Here is a 19,029-nt window from a genome sequence, read left to right on the forward strand (position 1 = left end):
ATGGGATGTGCTGAGTTTGAGGTGCCTTGAAATGTCCAGGAGGAGATGTTGGGGGACGTTGGAGATGCAGGCAGGTCTACAGTCAGAGGAGACCCTGGGGCCAGAAGTATGCATGAGGGGGCCACCTGAGGCGGTGGGCATGTGGGCATGGGCACTGTCACTTTCAGAGGGAGCTAACAGGAGAGGAGGGTTGAGCCTTGAGAAGCAACAACGTCTAATGACCAACTAGGAGGGGGGTGAGCCAGCAAGAAGGCCAAGAACGGGACTGAGCAGCAAGTAGAATACCAGGAGAGGGTGGGACCATCTGTCAGCAAATATTTATTGAGCAGGTTCCCAGCCCTAGTAGGGAAATAAACAGATGCAGCCCCTATTCTGGAACTTTCCATCTTTGGTGGGAAGGCAGGAATTAGGAGTCGATAGTCAAATCACAATGCGAGATACCTGTTTGAAGGAGAGAACAGGGTTTTAAGAGATATGGTAAAGAGAGGGGGTGTCGGGAAGGTCAAGTGTGTGGTCAGACTTGAAAGATGTGCGCAGGAGGAGGGTGGGCCAGGGGGAGTGCATGGAACCCACAGGGCCCGACAGGTATGGCTGGGGGAAGGGAGATGTTCAGGAAGACCTTCCAGAACCTTCTGATTAGTAGTCTGGGTCTCCTGGTCAGCTCCCAGGAAGGCACCGCAGGGTCTCATACAGGATGTGACCTGCTGGGCCAAGGTCATGACTGTGGAGAAGGAAGTGTTGTGGTTCCAGCTGAGAGTTCCAGGATCAATAGTGATTTGCCAGGCAGGGGTGGGAGAGAGGAGGAGTGGGTGTGCATTCCAGAAAGAGGGAACAACAAGTGCTGTTTCTAAAAACAGGAAAAAGAGCCTGTGTTCCACAGAGACAGGATTCAGGCTGGACTATGCCCTCTAGCAGGATTCTCTGAACAATAGTATGCAAATAGCTAACATCTATTGTCAGGCATGCTACCAAGTATTCTCTATACTTAACCTCTTTTGGCCTTCAAAACAACCCTGAGGAGAGGGACATTTTTGTTGGCCATATTTTTTCCAGCTGAAGAAGCCCTATCTTTCTGGTTCTCAAACAGGTCAAGCCCACTCTTGCCCCAGGACCTTTGCACTGCTTTTACTTTTGTGACAGTGGGCAACTTATGTCCATTTGTGTCAACATTGTCTTTATTGTCCCCCTTTGCTGGGTTTTTCAGGCCCTGGAGGTTAGTTCTAAGCAAGATAAACATGGCTTGGCTGTCATGGGCCTCACATCCTTCCTAGGGAGTCAGACCGTCAGCACATCAACAAGCAAACACAAGGAGAGAATTTCCAGGAGGGGGTATGTGTTTTGATGGAATGGGGAATGTGACCATGTTGGTGAGGCAGGGACTGGACACAGAGGTAGGGGATGAACTTGAGAGGTGGCAACAGATCTGAGACCTACAGGAAGAGCAGGGAAAGTGTGCTATGCAGTGGGCAAAAGCAGTGCAAAGGTCCTGGGGCAAGAGTGGGCTTGGCCTGTTTGAGAACCAGTTTTGCAACTGGCATCTCCTATGACGTTTGACATTGCCTCAAAACCAAGCATTTGCTTTTTTCCCCCATCTGTCTCACTTTCTCACTAAGAGTTAGTACTGCACTGTCTTCTCTAAAAACCAAATCCTCCAGCAACAGAAAGAAATGCCCTCCTCTTTATTCATCCCAGTCTTGGGACTGGGTTTTGTGGGACGCCCCCGACCCCTTTTTGCTCCCCCCTGCCTCAGTCAGTGACAGATGGTCTCCCCAAAAATAAGCTGTCCTCCTTCACCCCCTGCCGGGAAGAGGCTGGAGTTGACCCCAGCCACGTCAGGCAACCCCCAACGGTAAAGCTGGTGAGACAGTTTGTTTTGAGTGGGCGCCATGGGGGAAGGAAAATAGCAGAGAGCCACTCCTAGCCAACGAGGCGGTGAGCAGAATCCGGCCTTTCTTCCCTGCAGAATGTGCTGACTCGAAGCCGGCCAGGACTCAACCGGACACACTGCGCGGGGGGCCGGGCCGGGCTGGGCCGCGCACTGTGTGAGTCAGGCCAGGGAAGTAAGTGCCCCCCCTCGGGTCCTCCGACGGCGGATGGGATGAGGCGGTGCTGGGCCTCAGTGGGGCCACGGCCAGGGCACCACCAAGGCGGGCAGAGAGGAAACTGTCGAGAGAGAGAGAGAGAGAGAGAGAGAGAGAGAGACTGACTCTGTGGAGACAGAACATGCCCCACCCTTCCTTGAGGAAAGCAGAAAAACCCTCATGCGCCCAGCGGAGAGTCCAAATACATTCCTAAGCGAAGGTCTTCAGTATCTTTAGCTTCAGGGTCTCACCCCTGTGGGGGGCGTCGGTACCACCGCCACATTCAGGCAGGAGTGGTTTCCTGTCTCACACTAGGCCTTTTTGAGAAAGAGAAGGCACAAGAGGGACGAATAAAGGGGAAATCGGATGCTGATGCGGAGAGGCTCTTAGTGACTCGAATAAAAGCCTGAAAGAGAAAACCCCGAAGTAACCTAACCAGCAGGACACCATTCCCCTGAGCACTGCAAGCCCGGGGCACAGTGCGGCCCGGCTCTAGGGCAACGTTCTCGCCTTTTGTGTCCTTCAGATAATGTGCCAAATCGCCTATTTAAAATCCCCACAAAAGGAGGGCACCACTTCCCAGCAAGTGGTCTGGGCAGGGGGGGGGGGGGGGGGGGGGGGCTTCCCTGGGGCTGTCAGCGAGGCCTGCGCCTCCCCACCCGGCAGCTACCCCCCACGGAGGGGCGGCCAGCGCCTCCCCGAGTCCCCTCCTTTCCCCCTCCACCGGCAAGGACGACAAGAAGCCTGGTTCGGATGCATCTTCTCTCTCTTTTATTTCCGCAAGTCTACACACTTATATACGCTTACATGACCAATCAGCGAGCAGGGTACAGGAGCGAGCGAATCAGGCTGTGCACCTAAACGAACAACTTCGCTAGCAACCAATGCTGTTTACTTCCTCTTTGGGCGTTCTGCTTAGTCTCACGAGGCAATCCTAACCTGGCAAGTAGCCAGGCGCCATCTTTTAATGGCGGAGGCCGCCCTGGCCAGGGGCCTGCCTCCGACACCCTCCCGCTGTGTCCCCAGCCCCTCCATCAGCGCCTCGCCCACCTGGCCACGCCACCACCACCACCCAGCCTCTATCTCCCCACTCAGCAGAATCTCATGGTCTTCGTGAAGATGTGGTTTTCGTGGTTGGCTGAAATCTGGCGAATGCGTCTTTGGGCGCTGCGTTGCCGACAGTGATCAACACTTGAAGGTTCTTGAGTACACTGCTGGCTTCCTGGGGGTGGTCCGCGTAGGGTCCCTAGAACTGGGAGGTGCAAATGCCAATGGAGTGTGTGTACCACTTCCGAAAGGCGCTAAGAGTTCCAGATGGAGGTTTTAGGGAATATTGCCTCTGATGGCATCACAGACTCTTCCAGCACGATCTGTGATACGATGGGATGTAATAAACCGCCCCCTGCTGACAGGACTCCAGAAGAGCCAATCGGGGAGTGTAGAGAGGCTTCTAGGCTGGGACGTGGGGTTAATCTGGATGACCTCCAAGGTGCCTTCCAATCCCAAATTCTCAGATTCTCTTGGGACAGTGATTTTGGAATCCTATGGGGCTGTAGGGAGTGGGGCTGGAGTGGGTCCAGATCTTAAGATCTGGAGTGCTACTCTGGAGGGAGGACAATCGCAAGGCTGAAAGGATGACAGTTGGAGAGTGGGCACTGGCCAAGTCGATGAGGATAAGAGAGGGGGCCTGGGCACTTAGCCAGAGCTTATAAGAAGGAACACCTTGTGGGGCGAGGGGCGCCTTGGTGTTCAGTTGGATAAGCGTCTGACTCTTGGTTTCAGCTCAGGGCATGAGCTCAGGATTGTGAGAGTTGTGTTCCACACTCAGGGCAGAGTCTGCTTGAGATTCTTTCCCTCTTCCTCTCTGTCCCCCTCTACCCCTCCTCTCTCTCTCTCTAATTAATAAGTATCTTAAGAAAAAAAGAAGGGGCTTAGGGACTGGCAGGGTAATTAGAAAAGAAAATGAATGGATCCTAAGCCCTCTTGGTTATAGAGGTTGAGACGAACTAAAGGTCTGTTTGCACTAAAAGATGCCCTCTGGCTCTTCCTTGTTGCCTGAAATCACAGCCACTTGGAGCAGCACCTCTAGGAAGCAATCTCTCCAGGAAGTTGGTGTGGAATTGAGTGTGTAGGCCCTGCAGATAGGGGACTGTGTTAATACATTCACAGCTGGCAGTACCTCTTCCCAATACTAGGCAACTCCTTTCCTTCTCAGGGTCCCAGGGTGCCTGGGTGCTGAGGAGTTCTAGTACAATTTTTATAGATTCCATGAGATTTTCTACAAAACAATCAGCTATCTGAAAGACAATTTGAATTCATCCTTTCCAATCTTGCCTTTTCTTCCTTTTTCCTTGCTTTATTGCACTATCTGGGACCTCTGGTATTGTGTGAAGTAAGAGTGATGAGTATGGATGCCCTTGTCTTTTTCCTGATCTTAGGAAGAGATCAGTTAGTTTTTTGTCACTAAGGATGAAGTTGACTGTAGGTATTTTTACAGAGGCCCTTTTTCAGATTGAGGACTTTTCTTTCTATTTTTTGTTTGATGTGAATATTTATTAAGAATGGGTTTAAATTTTATCAAATTCCCTTTCTGCATCTGCTGAGACGATACGATCCTTTTCTTTCTTAAATAGTTAATGTTCTGTGTTACATTCGCTAAACGATTCAGATCATGGACTCTATTCTGGCAGTGAAACTCCTCCCAGCTCTGTTTAATATTTCTGAAGCTGTTTTTAAGCTTAGGTATAATGGATCCAAAGTAGCCTTGACTCTTGGGCTAATTTAGCCTCACTACTGAGACAAGACTTTTCCAAGGACTTTACCCAGCGTCTCATCATTTTCTGAGATCTCTCTGCTTTGCCCGATAGGAATGAAGCCCTTTCCCTGGACAGGCATGAGAGTTGTATAGTGAACTTCCTGTTTGTCCCTGCCCTGCCTTGTAGAGTTTCACCCTGCAGGTCATGGCTCAGCCAAAGACCCAATGACAGCTGTTTGAAGTTCCTCAGAGCTCTGTCTGCACAACCTCCTCCTTCTGTCTCATGAATCCTAGCCACCTCCACCTCCCCAGAATCCAGCTTTTGTCACCTCACCTCAGTGAAATTGTGGGGCTCTATCTGGGTACTCTATCTGGTACCCTCTGTGGCTGTCTGGAAACTAGCTGCCAGCATGACCAGGGCAGTCGGATTATACTCCTAGTTTCTTCCTTTCTGCCAGGGATCAGAGTGCTGTGCGATCCGTAATCCATGCTGAGAGGGGCCACTGCCTAGATTCTTACCCACGTCTAGCCGAGAGGGAGCGGTCCACAATTTTTGGAGTTAGGGCTCCCCAGGAATGGGGCAGACCGTCCACCCACACGATCACCATCCGTCTTAATGCTTGTGCTAGAACAACTTTACCCATTTTGCTCTTTTTTTTTTTTTTAAAGATTTTATTTATTTATTTCACAGATCACAAGTAGGCAGAGAGGCAGGCAGAGAGAGAGGAGAAAGCAGGCTCTCTGCAGAGCAGAGAGCCCGATGCGGGGCTCGATCCCAGGACCCTGGGATCATGACCTGAGCTGAAGGCAGAGGCTTTAACCCACTGAGCCATCCAGGTGCCCCCATTTTGCTCATTTGATGAAAAGCATTTTGCACTGGAATGTCACAGAAGAGCACACAGAATCAGATCTCTGCTGCTCACTTAGTGGCCTCAGAGATGATGCGAGCCTGAGCTCCAGCTTCCCTATAACAAGAGTCAGGATGACTAAGCAGCCTTCCGCTCCAGGATGTTTTGAGGAAGAAACCAACAACGCAGGGGACAACACCCACCCTTCTGGACGCCACACACACCCCTCTGTGTGAGCCTTCCTTTCCACAGGCAAACGGGCTCAGGACTTACCTTCCTTCCACTCTTGCTGTGCTTGCCCCTTTTTTGGTGCATTCCCTGTTGGTCCAGCCAAAGGTCCCTAAGATAATCAGAAGAGCCACCTGGAAATACCAGTCTTTAATGAGTTTATATCATGCTGCCATCCAAAAATGGCCACGGAGTCTTAGGTATTTGGTTGTTGAAGCTCCTTCACCCTAAAAGTGCTACTTGTGATATGATATTACAAAGTGGGGTACCGCAATTTCTTTACTACAGGCTAAGAAATCATTTCCTCCTTCAGGACTGCCTGGAGCCACAGGAACTCCAGGGGAGAAGGGAGACCCTGGTGAGCTGGGCTTGACTGGAAATGAGGGCCCAGCAGGGCCAAAGGGTGACAAAGGAGACAAAGGGGATGTGTCCAATGATGTGCTCCCCACAGGTAAGCGGCCGGGCCCAGAAATTGGCCTAGTTTTTAGGACAAATGCTGCTTGGGTCTTCTCTCCTTATCTGCTTTATGTGCCCATCTGCTTTGCAGCATGTTTTAGAATTCGGTGCTTTCAAAAAGGAGAAAACTGTGCATGCTCTCCCAACCTTGGTGAGACAAAATCTGAGATCTAAGCAGAAGTAGTTTAGATAATCCAGTCCAAACATCATGGTTAGATTGAATGAGGATGAAGGGAGCTTTCTTTTTCTAAATATCTATTAAGTCTAGCACAATCCAGAACAAGACGAGTAAGCAAGCAATTTAAGATACGTCAGAGGACAACTGACAGAAAGCTCAGGCATTTTCTTCACAGTCCAGGTAGGTACATCTTCAGATCTTTATCTAAACATTTTGATGTAGAATTGGAGCAGACTTGGTTGCTGATCTCCTTTTTCTGGTTTCCAACCCAGGCTCAGAGCACACAGTTGGCACCTGGCAGGGGTAAGGGGTGTAGAGACCCAGCAAACCACAGAAAGACATGGTGGAAAGAGTAGGTGACAGCTGATGGTCATGGACAAGGAAGAGGCAGAAGAATTTTACAAGCACATTACTTCAGAGACCACTTCTATCCTAAAAATATAACTATCCTTATGTATTCAATAAATATTTTTGAGTGTCAAAGAACACCATTTATGAATTAGCAACTTTGCTAGTAGCTGGGAATATGAAGATGAAAGTGAGACAGGGCATCTGTCCCAAAGAAGCTGGGATGATAGATGGTCAAAAACAATGACCCTGAAGCAGTTGCCCATCTAGCTTCTCAAAATGTGTTGAGCACCTACTGTTTGCCTGGTACTGTGCTAAGACCAAAACTCAAATTATGTTTAGCATGATTTGTTTCTTAAACGGGGAGGTTGCTGTACAAAATACACAAAATTTAAGAAGTGCTTTGACAGGATCAAATATAGGTGAATATACTTCGAAAACACGAGACCATGTTATACTTCAGTTATTATAGGAATTTATACATCCCAACTGCTATACTCCCCTATGCCCCTTAACAAGTGAGGGGTGTTGACAAACCATTCAGGAAAAGCTACGTCCCTGTGTGTACCCCAATTCCAGAGAGCAGCCAGAGCTGAGTGTCCGCTGGCCAGAGAGGAAACAAGGCATCTGAGGGTGGATCTTGTCTGCCCTGCCTACAGGTCTCTGGCCCTTTCAGAGTGGACTTGGACTTGCCTGGGATCCTGGCTTGCCCCTAGAGAGCCTAGCAAGCTTATCTAGTCTGGCTGGGAAGAGGTGGCTAATAAGATCTGAGATCACCAGTCAGCTCATAATGGGAGGGTAGAACCAAAGAGCTAAATGGCCCAGCCTCATGGCATCCTTGTGAATGGTCCAGACAATAGCACCTGCAATAGGCTGTACCCATGCGCAATGGCCATCTAAAGTCAGAGCATGCACAACAGTGACCTCAGTGTCTTCTCACGGGGCAAGACAGGGAGGATGAGACTCAGTATGGAAATGAAGAAACGGGCTCAAAGTGTTAAGCTGTCTGCCCCAGGTCACAGGCGCGGCAGGCTCGCCTGATTTCTTCTACTACATGGAGCAGTGTTTCTCACACCTGGCAGCATATGAGGAGACTCTCAAAAATACCTGTTGTCATTTGACCTAACTGTTCTGGGTGGGGTCCCAGCATTAGAATTGTATTAAATCTCCTTAGGGGACTCTAATAAGCTGTCAGGGTTGAGATCCTCCAACAAGGCCGGTGAAACGAGTGCCAGCTTTGTCTTTGTCCCGAGACACACGTAAGGTTCAATTCCACCCTGTTCCCAGTTGTGACCTTGGGCAAAGCACTGAACTTCCCCAAGACTCATGTCACTAAGGGGCTACTAATACCATCTCACAAATGATTGGAAAGAACAATGGAGAGGAGATTTATAAAGTTCTTAGCACAGTTCCTGGCACAGAGGTGGAACTCAGCGTCTTCTACGGCTGCTTCCTCAACTTTGCATGGACAAGTTCTAGAATGCAGTTATGTCCGGGAAGGGGGCACTTGGCCATCCTCCCTGGGGCTGCTTATTCTCCTTTCCCCTGGGAGAAACCCATCTCTGTTTATGGCTCTTGAATCAAACTCTCTCCCCACCCCACTTCTCTCTCCAGGTGCTAAAGGTGACCAAGGCCCACCTGGACCCCCTGGACCCCAGGGCCCTCCAGGTCCCCCAGGACCACCTGGAAGCAGAAGATCTAAAGGCCCTCGGCAGCCAAACATGTTCAATGGCCAGTGTGCAGGTCACTAGCCCCTGCCCCAGGGAACCCAACTTTTTGGCTAATAATCCCAAACACTCAGGCTTCCCCTAGGCTCTGCAACCAGATTTCTTAAACAGAGGCTTTGCCTAAAGCAAGAGCTCCCTTGTGCACCAGGCTGGTGGGCTGCTTTGGTGCTCTGCCCTTGGGGTGAGAACTTGTAGCGGGTTTAGAATTGGGCCCCCCACAACCTCCCCTGCTCACCCTCCCCTCGTGTATCCCCAGACTATTCTTCTTCCTTGCCAAACCCACCATCCCTCTCCCCCAAAACAGTCTCAGAGGCTAAGCCATTTGCTCTGGGAGCGTGAAGGGTTTGGCTTATGTTGGGGAGACGAGGCGGGGTTTCAGCCTGGTTCCCCCACCTTGGTTCTTCAGTTCTGTCCTCTCCGCCGCTCCGCTTTGCATGCTGACCACGGTGCTAAGTGCTTAGTTCACTAGAGGCTCACAGCAATGACATGATACGCCAGTCGGTACTGCCACCAACTTAGAGATCCCAAACTGAAATGCCCAGGAGCTGTGTAGCTTGCCCAAGATCACTCAATAAGTGACAGAGCTGAGACTCACATCTGCTGGGCTCTAAAGCTCTGCTCTGAGAGCTTCTTCCTTTCAGAGCTGGAAAGTCACACTTTGGGATTAAGCCACCCAAGGGCAAAGGGCGCCTGATCTCTGGAAGGCCAAGAGGACTTGCCCATGGGTCAGTCGGTTCCAGAGGTGGCCACGGGACTGAAAGCTAATTACAAATGAAGGGCCATGTTAATGAAAAATACTTCCAAGGTGAGGCTAGAACTTCCCCCTCCAAGAGGCCTTCACTGCCGTTCAGCATCACCCTCTCCGGGAGCATCAATTCTTTGTTCAGCTGCCCTTGGAGAATGAGCTGAGCAGGAACCTTCGTCTGGGAGAAGGGGGCTTTTGACCTGAGCTTTTGCCACAGGCTGTGTCAGCCAGGACAGGGGTGCAGGAAGAAGCAGCCACCACTGCCTCGCCTGCCTACTGAGAGGCTGGTCAGCAGGGCCTAAGCCATAGTGTGAAACTGCTTAAATGAGAGGCCGTGGTCTTCCACTCTGCCTCCTAGAAATGAGTCCTCGGTTGCCAGGCATCATGCATCTGAACTTGGCCTTCTCTCCTCCTCCAATTCCATTTCTTTAAGCCCCCTCCTGCCCCCACAGCTTTAGAACCATGTTAGTACAACATGAATTAATGAGAGCCTTTTCTTCAGACTAAGAACAGGAGGGTCTCTCTGTCCCTTTCCTGGGCAAAACCCACGTTCCTGAACAGAAACTCCAGATGAAACTCAGAGGCAGCAGGAGTCATCACACTGTTCCCAAGACTGCTCTCACCTCAGGGGACAGGAAGATTTCAGGGAAACACAGGCTCATCCTGCTAGAAAGAAGCTTAGAGTACAGGGGGTCCTGCCCTTAATTTTACTGATAAAGAAACCTCTCTAGATTATTCTGTGAGCTTCCGTTGGAACAATGGAGGTGCCCCTAGCACCTAACTAAAAGGTGATTTGAACCCCTCAGAATTGTTCTAGGCAAGTGGGCTGAACTCCAGAAAGCTTTACTTATCCCCACCTGCCCCAGATCAGGTCCTTCTCCCCAGCCAGTCCACTCCCTCTGTCTTCATACTGGCCACCTTCCTCCCTTTTGTCCTGCTTCTGCCAGCCTGGGACACCTCTTCACCAAAGGTCTGAATTAAGCCCATCTGTTAAAGGAACAATTACAACCCAGGTAGGAAGGCTTCTAGCTCAGGTATGGCCTCAAACCAGCTGTGAATCAGGCACCTGTTGAGGACCCATGTCCCGTAGACCTTCAAGCCAACAGGGGTAGGAAATGGTGGAGGAGAGCTCAAACATCTCCGGGGTCCTTCTCCCTCTGTGGCTCCTCCCTTTGGCTGTCCAGGAAGACAAGGTAAAGGCAGCCACCACTATCATGAGGCCCTGTCAGTTTCCCTGAAAGTGTAAATCCTTCCAGGAAAATGCAATCTGTGATAGTGATACCACCAGGCCAGAGCAGCCAAGAAGCATCAGTACAGCTCTCCGCTCCCCCAACCCCAGAGTGCTGAGGGCTTGAATAGGCCACTTTTCCCCTTTGACTGACACCCTCTTGGGAGTGCATTTTTTTAGCAACTGTGATGATGGATAGTTGTTGGGAACTCCCCCAGCAGAGGGTGGGGATGCCAGGGGCAGGTGGTGGGGAATTGGAAGTATTTGACTTGTTGCTTAAAAGCAAGCAACTAAAAAACTCGGTGCACTTATTGTAAGGGATGCTTGTAGGGCTAGAGCCTGGGGCGAAGTGGGGAGAGCACCAGTAATAAAGTTACATGACTCTCACTGTGCCACCTGCATTTGCTCTGACAATTGTCATTGTTGTTGTAGGTGAGACGTGTGCCACACCGAACGATGGTACGTTGGTTGGAAAGGCTGATGAGAAGGCCGGGGATCACCATTCTCCACCAGCAGGTACATGAAGCAGAGCATCTTGTTCTGAAATTCAGAAGTTGGATGCCTTCAAGTCACGATGAGTGATTTTTCTTTCTCTCCCTTTGGTAGAATCTGTGATCGCTTCCATCGGGAGTCCAACACAAGTACTGAAAGTTAGAGAGACATTTGGGACGTGGATAAGAGAGTCTGCAAACAAGAGTGATGAGAGGATCTGGGTGACCGAACATTTCTCAGGTAACTTCCCTTGGTGAGGAGGCCGATCTGTGTGGGGCTTGTGCCTTTCATCGGGTTCATTCTATGTCTGTGTATCTCAACCCCGTCCTGATTAGGGTCACAACAGAGGATCTTTGTTTTCCAAAGCACAAGTGAGTGGGTGGCACACTTGTCTCAGTTGAGCCCACTGGGGACAAGCCTTGCAGGTCAGGTCCCAGGGTGCTCCCAATGTCACTTATTCAGTTTTAGGCGAAATATCTAGAAAGAAACAAATAGCCGTATGATGACAGCCTTATCAAGCCCAAAACCATAATGTGGAAGAAATGTTAGAGACAAATTCTTGCACGCTGTCTTTCTTTAAGGAGAGCACTCGTGGGCATCTTTCTGAGAGCTCTGCTGGACAGCCCAGGGGAGAGGGTGAGGTACCCTCTTGCCTCCAAGCATGACCCCAGTTGTGCAGCCCTGGAGGGACAGCTCAGCGACCACCATCAGCAGTTGCAGTAGCCTCGTTCCAGAAAGGGTCTGGCCATCCTCACCGATCAGAGCGATGGCTGAGACATGACTTCATTTCCTCAGGGCTCGGTGACAGCCCAGGTTACCAGCTGGGAAGGACTCTGTGACTCAGAAGGAAGGAGGAACACTCAGCAGGGGCAGGAGCCGGCAGAGGGGATTACACAAGGGCCAAGATTTCGTTGTTGCCGGTTCAGGCCTCTGAGGGTCTGATAAAAGACTTTATAAATAGTCTAGAGGGGTCCTGGAGGAGCAAAGCCAACGCTGTGCCTTCTGCCATGGAAGGACGGTTCAGGAAACAAGACAAGAGAATTGGCCTTGAGTCTGGGAGTCCGAGACTCTAACCTGGACGTGGACCCTTGCTAGACACCTCATTCTCAACTTACGTCCTTTTAACGTCCTCCCCCTACTCCCTCCCATGCCTTTCCCTGGCTTCTCCCCTGCAGGCATCAGGGTGAAGGAATTCAAAGACCAACCATCACTGCTGAACGGCAGTTACGCACTCGTGCAGCTGCCGTATTATTTCCATGGCTGCGGGCATGCCGTTCACAACAACTCTCTCTACTACCACAAAGGAGGTTCCAACACCATAGTGAGGTGAGTCACCCGGGCCACAGCTGCCCTGCTCACGCACCCCAGATAGCACCTGTGCGGTGTCTCACTGATCCGGGAGCTACTTAGGCGTAGGGAGTGTGGTTCCCTCATCTTTCTGTCCCCAGAGCTTCCACACACGGGTCAGTCAGGGTTTGCTAACTGAATGAACCATAGGACACAGTGAGGGAGCCCCATGACCCAGCCCCAGCCTGGGATCTGCCATATTGCTAGTGGAGACATCAAGAGTAAGGTCAGAGCCAGAGAGAAGTAGATCTGGAGTGATAAGAGCGGTAGCTCTCTTAGCCCTGGAAAAAAGAGGCAGGCAGAACCTAGCACTCCCCTTTCAGGAAGGCGTCACACCTCGAAGTCGGTTGTATTCTGAAAAACTTGTGCTGTGAGAATTTCATGTCATAGCTCAGATCATTGAAGACTAAAGACGGAACACAGTGCAAAGTCAGGGAATCTTTGTGTTCAGATTGAGCTGTCGTCCTGATGGAGCCCTGGCCAGGCCCCCTCTCCTCCTCTTTGCTCTCCTAAGGGGAAGGGAGATGGCTACCTGGGTAGACTGCGCCATGGTCTCTTGGTTCCCCCAAAAGAATTGCTAAAATTCTGTCTTTGTGGCTTAAGAAGACATCAAGTTCTGGTCTTTAGAGGCAGAAGCAGGTCACCTTGGACAAATCGAGAAAGCAGGGAACTCAGTCAGGTTCCATCTTTGCCTACTGACTCCATGGCCTTGGACAAGACTCCACCTCCTGGAGTCTGCAGGTCCTCAGTAAAAATGAGAAGATGGACCAGAACCTCTGCAGCCGTCCAGCGGCAGCCCTATCTGAAATAATCCCAGTATTATGAAAGCCATGGTCCGAGTCATTCAAAACAAGAGATAAGGACCTGCGGGAAAACTGGGTCCCACTTCTCTCACCCTCATAACCCCCCTTCCCCGGCCCGCCGCCCATGAGGCCCAGCTGCAACAACCTTGCTGGCATTGGAGTGTTGGTTAGGCTGGGGGCGGGACACCTGTGAGCTATGGCTGGAAGCATTCTACTCCCCTTGGCCTCTCACTCCCTTCCCCCACCCACCATTTCAACAGCTCCTTGGTCACTTCTTTCACATAGTCTTGTGCTAACAGAAAAAGGCAACCAAACCCCTCCTGTTTAGAAGCCAGGACTCCCCAGACACACTCCTTTTGGTGCCCTTTCTCCCATGTAATCCTACAGCTTCTTATTGCCCACCCCCCAGGCTGTGTTTCCATAGGAACAAGCATGGTGGGGGAGCTCTGGAGTGAATGAGCCCCAGAAAGAGGATCGGCCACTCCAAGAAAGAGTGGTTTCTAATGAAACTTGGCCCGAGTGATGCGCTGCTTAGGTCTGTCCTGCAACCCTGCCCTCCCCCAGCCACAGGGGAACTAGACCCTGTTTCTCCTGTGAGAGACAAGTCCCTTCAAGAAACGCACCACCAGGCACCAATACCAGAGCAATGGCAGTCCTGAACTCCAGGCATTCGGAAGACAGAGAAGACCGTGAGCTCAGCCAGGCAAGCAGGCTCTTCTCAAGCCCTCACTTGCCTCTGGCTTCTTTTCGCACTTACTTCAGGGGCTCCTAATTGGCTTCCGGCTTGCGAGGCTTCTGCACACAGTCCCACCGTCCCCATTTCTTCTGCTGCTCAATGGCACCCTCTTGTGTTCTTCTTTTCTTTTAGCCCAATGTTCCCGAATTCTCGTTCCTGGAGTTAGGGTTCTTCTGTATCACCGTCAACGTTTCTGATCAGGTCTGGGTGTGGAGTCTGCCAAATCAGCCTCCAGGAGCCGAGGGCGGGCGACTCCCCGCTGTAGCTCGTTATCCCATCGCTTTCCTGATGAGAAAACTGCCTTCACGGCAGTGACTTGGCTCCAGCTCTTCCCAGCTGACGACCTCCTGCTTCATTTAGACTGTTGTGACATGTTTGTTTTTAAAAAACTCCAGCAGAGGTAGAGGAAAACCCCCCAAACTTGCAGTTAGAAAACTTAAATTCAAACTCTGGCTACTTACCGATGTTCCCGGGTCAGTCACTTCTCCTTTCTCATTTGTAAAATGAAAAGACTGGACTAGTTCATTTTTTAAGGCCTCCGATTGGCAAACATCCGAGAATTGGGAGAGTAAGGAATGTCCCTGGGTCACGTGGCTCGCTGGTGGACACTCAGACGGTGTCACCATCCTTGACATGATTGACCCACAGAGGACTGCGTAGAATGGGCACAACCGGTAGAATGGGCATGACCGGTAGAATGGGCACAACCGGTAGAATGGGCATGACCGGCAACTTAGAAATGCAGCGTCCCAGGCTCCACCCCGTTGAATAGAGGATAGCCACAAACAAAGCCACCACTGTCCTCAAAAATGCTGACTCATATCTGCCCTTTTATACATTTCAGATTTGATTTTGGCAAAGAAACATCCCAAACTCTGAAGCTTGAAAATGCCCTGTATTTTGATCGAAAATACCTTTTTGCAAATTCCAAGACTTACTTCAATTTAGCTGTGGATGAAAAGGGCCTTTGGATTATCTACGCTTCAAGTGTGGATGGCTCGAGCATTCTCGTCGCCCAGTTGGATGAGAGGACATTCTCTGTGGGGCAACACATCAATACCACGTACCCCAAAACCAAGGCCGGCAATGCCTTCATTGCCCGAGGGATCCTTTATGTTACAGACACCAAAGACATGAGGGTAACATTTGCTTTTGATTTGTTAGGAGGGAAACAGATCAATGCTAACTTTGATTTAAGAACTTCCCAGTCTGTTCTTGCCATGTTATCATATAATATGAGAGACCAGCATTTATATTCGTGGGAAGATGGCCATTTAATGCTTTATCCCGTGCGGTTTTTGTCATCTACATTAAACCAGTGAAGAGAGGCATCCTGTTCCCCTCAGTAACTTTCAGATGTTCTCTGGCATCATTTATAGCCCAACATAAATCTTGTCTGTAGGGTAACCAGGTACTTAGCTGTCATAATCTCATGACATGAGTGTTGATATGGTCAGGGAACCCCCTTTAAGTTCAGATGCCTTAGGGGGAAATAGCAAAGACAAAGTAAAAAAAAAAAAAGCTGAGATTTGGTGATTTCTCCACAGACTAGCTGGCCAAGTTACCCCTCCCTCGTTAGGCCTTGTTTTCCCGACGGGTAATAGGCAAGGCCTGGCGCAGCTGATTGGCAAGAATTCCTCCACCTGTAGGAAACTCCATGATTCTCGCCATTGCTGCCCTCCCAACGGTTATACATTTGGTTTTGGATTTCGGGTATTTAGCCGCGTGCTGAGCAAATTTACCTCCGAGTTTCTAAGCCCAATGACTTGAGCGGAGAATTCCTGAGTACTGACTTGTTTTCAGTGCCTCGGGGGAGCCTCTTGGACCCTTTCAGGCTGCGGAGGAACCAGATTGCCTGTAATTCATTACCTTTCTCTGCCTCTGCACCTGCCACCCCAGCACCACAATGATCAGTATCCTCAGCTCCCGCTGGTCCCTCCAGGATTAGCAAAAAGCCAGGCACAGGCTACACGCTTGGGTTTGCTAATAAAACAGAAATAGGCCCTTCTAGGCTTCCATCCATCTCTGAGCATGCTGATTTGCAGGTGTGGATAAACGTCGACTCCTCAGGTCGTCCTGGCTTCCACAGCAATGCCTCTGCTCTCGGAGAACTAAATATTGTGTAAGTAGGCATGAACCTGGCTAGAGCCATGGGACGACACCCTTGGCAGTTCTCCAGAGAGGCCCGGTATGTGGCTATTATCTAGAACGTGGACAGACCGACTACGGCCCTGAGGCCAAGCGGGCCCACTGCCGGTCTCTGTAAGTTGTGCTGGAATGCAGTCACATGCATTTGCTTATGTAGACTAGTTTGTGACTATTTCAGCAGAACTAAGTTGTTGCAAAAGAAGTTGAGGAGGGGCCCGCAAAGCCTAAAACACCCGCTGGCCCTTTACAGCAAAAATTTGCCAATCCCCGATCTAGGATATAAAGCGAGCCCGTTGGAAGGTTAATTCACCAGGGGCTGTTTGTTATGTTTTGTTTCGTTTCACATTAAGAAGGAATAAGTTATATGGTTTGAGTGTTTGGTCGAGGCGAACGGTGGGAACAGCATAAAATTAAGTGGCCCTCCCCAAAAGCAGTTTGTAAACTGTTCTTTCCCTAATAATAATCTCCTTGGGTGCCCTGGGGGAAAATCCGGCATAACTTGCACCTGAATGCCCTTAAGCATGTATTTTCTGCCAAATCCGTTCTTCAAACATTCTGCAGCCTGGGTTCCAGGCAGGGCTGGTAAGAGGAGAGAGGAATCTGGAAAGTTACTGGGGTCCCAAGGCCAGGAAGGGGACTTAGGGATTTTCACCACTTTGTCTTTGTTGAACTCATGTGTGTTGGGGGAGAAGAGCTATATGCTCGAGGGTTTTTCCCCTGTGACTTCCAATTCACATTTGGGAGGCCCGGAGTTGTGGCTTTATACCATATTAATAAAAGCATTCTGAAACCTAAGGGCTATAGAGATTTGAATATTTAAATCCCCCTAACCCTGAAAACACTTGGGCAGCTACTGGAGATGTTTGATATTGTCATATTCTCAAAATAGCCGGTGTTTGAAACTTTTTCTCCCCTTTTCTATTGGATTGGTTGTATCATGTCCGCATAGCTTTGAAAAAAAATACTCTGCAGATTTATGTTTAAGATTTATGTTTATGCATCCAATGAATACTAGTCTTCTTCATTTAAATACATGTGTTGCTGTTTCTGGACACAGGGGACCTCAATATGAATACAGATCCATTAAAAGTGGTATTGGTAATAGTAATATATACAGTGCTAATTGTATATATGGTAGCAACCTAAAAAGGTTAATGAATGAGCACATATTTCTTTTAGAACAAATTTTTTAGAAACCTCAATCTTGATATCTGAGCTATCCTGTTCCCTTAATTGTGGGGACAGAATCCTATACTTATGGCTAGAAAAGCTCATTTGGGATTTTTTTTTTTTTTTCTATGACAGAGTAGTACCAGGACAACAGAGTCTGACCGAGGTATAATGGGGAATGCTATAATATGCTTGAAAGTTTGTCTTTCAAAGAGAGACTTTATAAGATTTGAAAAACTTAGAAAATTAAGATTTTACTCATTCTTGCCAGCAAGCGCTACTTTATTTAAAAAAAAAAATGGTTTGGGCTCACTGTTAGAACATAAAATCTAATGTTTTGAAACCAAGATATCACTTTAGAAGTTCACGCTGTCACTTATAATCAAAGTTGTTTTAAAGCAGTTTCCAAATATCTGTACTTCTGATGTCAGAATCAGCGCTGATAATGCTCTAATTCTTCTTTAATCTGAAGTAGATAGCTTTTCCCTGGAAAATAAATAACTCCATCCTCCCAATCTCGGCTGTAGGCCAGACCCTATTTCAAAACATTTTCTCTCAAACCGATAATGTGTCCTGTTTGAAGCTCTGCAGGCAGCGGGAGTATCTGTGTATCACTAAGCACAGGTGTTAGGAGAGAGAAACAGTTCTGGGGTGAAAGTTTTAAAATGAGGTGTTCTGGTCTTCACACCCCCCCCCCCCCAGCCTTTTTACCTACAAGGTTGCAAAGTGAAGGATCAAATGAAACCCTATGATCCTTGAGAGTCAGGAGTCCTTTTCCACGTGCAAGAGGACATGTGGGCCGTGACTATCTGATGTCAAACCCTCTGAAGAAGCACGTGATGGGACTTCTCAGTTTTCAGCCCACTGCCGTAACCTGGTGGGTGCGCTATTGGGGGAGAAAAAAAAAAAAGCTGTGGTTTCCAGATCTGGACCATTCTGAGCAACAAGTGAATCATGGTAAATGGCTCTTCTTTGGTTGTCATTTATTTAATGTTAGTCCATAAAATAATCACTGCTGGATACAATCACATGTTGAAACAAGTGTATTCTTATATTTATCTCTCATTAATTCCCATATCACATCTAAAAGGAAAAAGTAACCACCAAAAACAATCTGGAAGAGGGACACTGGTTGGTCCTGGTGAAACTCTTGCAATTTGCTAACTCCTTCCGAAAACTGAAAGGTCATGGACTGTGTGTTTTCTATAGGGAATCATGAAAGCAGTGTAAAACCATAATGTAAACCTAGTCACTAGAACCAGAAGCAGATAAATGCAGTGGAAATCTGCTACTTTATTGGCATAGGCAAAGCCACTTGAAAAGGACATCACCTCTTGGCCTAAAAATAAAAAAGGACAGATTTTAAAAAAACCAAACTGACTGTGTGTGAATTGGAGCAGATATCTTCACCCCTCAGCGCCTCTGGTTCATCTGTGAAATGTATAACAGTGTTCCCACTTCCTTGAATTCTTCTATGTGAAATGAGAAATGCTATGAAAATTGTACAATTCTTAAGAAATTACTGTTGTTCCTTTCATAATTCATCCCTGCGGAGAATCCGAGTGACCCTGTGGTTCTCACACCCTGAGTCAGGGGCTGCAGAGATGGGTCAGGATCACGGCATCCTGGTTTCTGCCTACTGGCCTGTTCGATTAGGTAGTTAACGCTCCATACCAGCGCTAAACAAAAAAGCGTTCTTAGTTCTACAACAAATTTACAGTAAAACTGGCCCACAGAAA

General features: G+C 49.0%; 1 protein-coding gene across 2 annotated transcripts in view; it reads left to right on the forward strand.

The window, feature by feature from the left end:
• GLDN (gliomedin) overlaps positions 1 to 17,172 on the forward strand; it is a 65,843-nt gene extending 48,671 nt beyond the window's left edge. For both annotated transcript variants that reach the window (XM_059372821.1, XM_059372822.1), the window contains 6 exons: positions 6,226 to 6,363; positions 8,509 to 8,637; positions 11,027 to 11,110; positions 11,201 to 11,326; positions 12,262 to 12,412; positions 14,817 to 17,172. In XM_059372821.1, the coding sequence (XP_059228804.1) occupies positions 6,226 to 6,363; positions 8,509 to 8,637; positions 11,027 to 11,110; positions 11,201 to 11,326; positions 12,262 to 12,412; positions 14,817 to 15,294 (1,106 nt within the window). In that variant the 3' untranslated portion in view covers positions 15,295 to 17,172. The remainder of the gene's footprint in view (positions 1 to 6,225; positions 6,364 to 8,508; positions 8,638 to 11,026; positions 11,111 to 11,200; positions 11,327 to 12,261; positions 12,413 to 14,816) is intronic.
• Positions 17,173 to 19,029: the final 1,857 nt, after the last annotated feature.

The sequence above is a fragment of the Mustela nigripes genome, chromosome 13 (assembly GCF_022355385.1).
Source record: "Mustela nigripes isolate SB6536 chromosome 13, MUSNIG.SB6536, whole genome shotgun sequence".
Lineage (NCBI taxonomy): Eukaryota > Metazoa > Chordata > Mammalia > Carnivora > Mustelidae > Mustela > Mustela nigripes.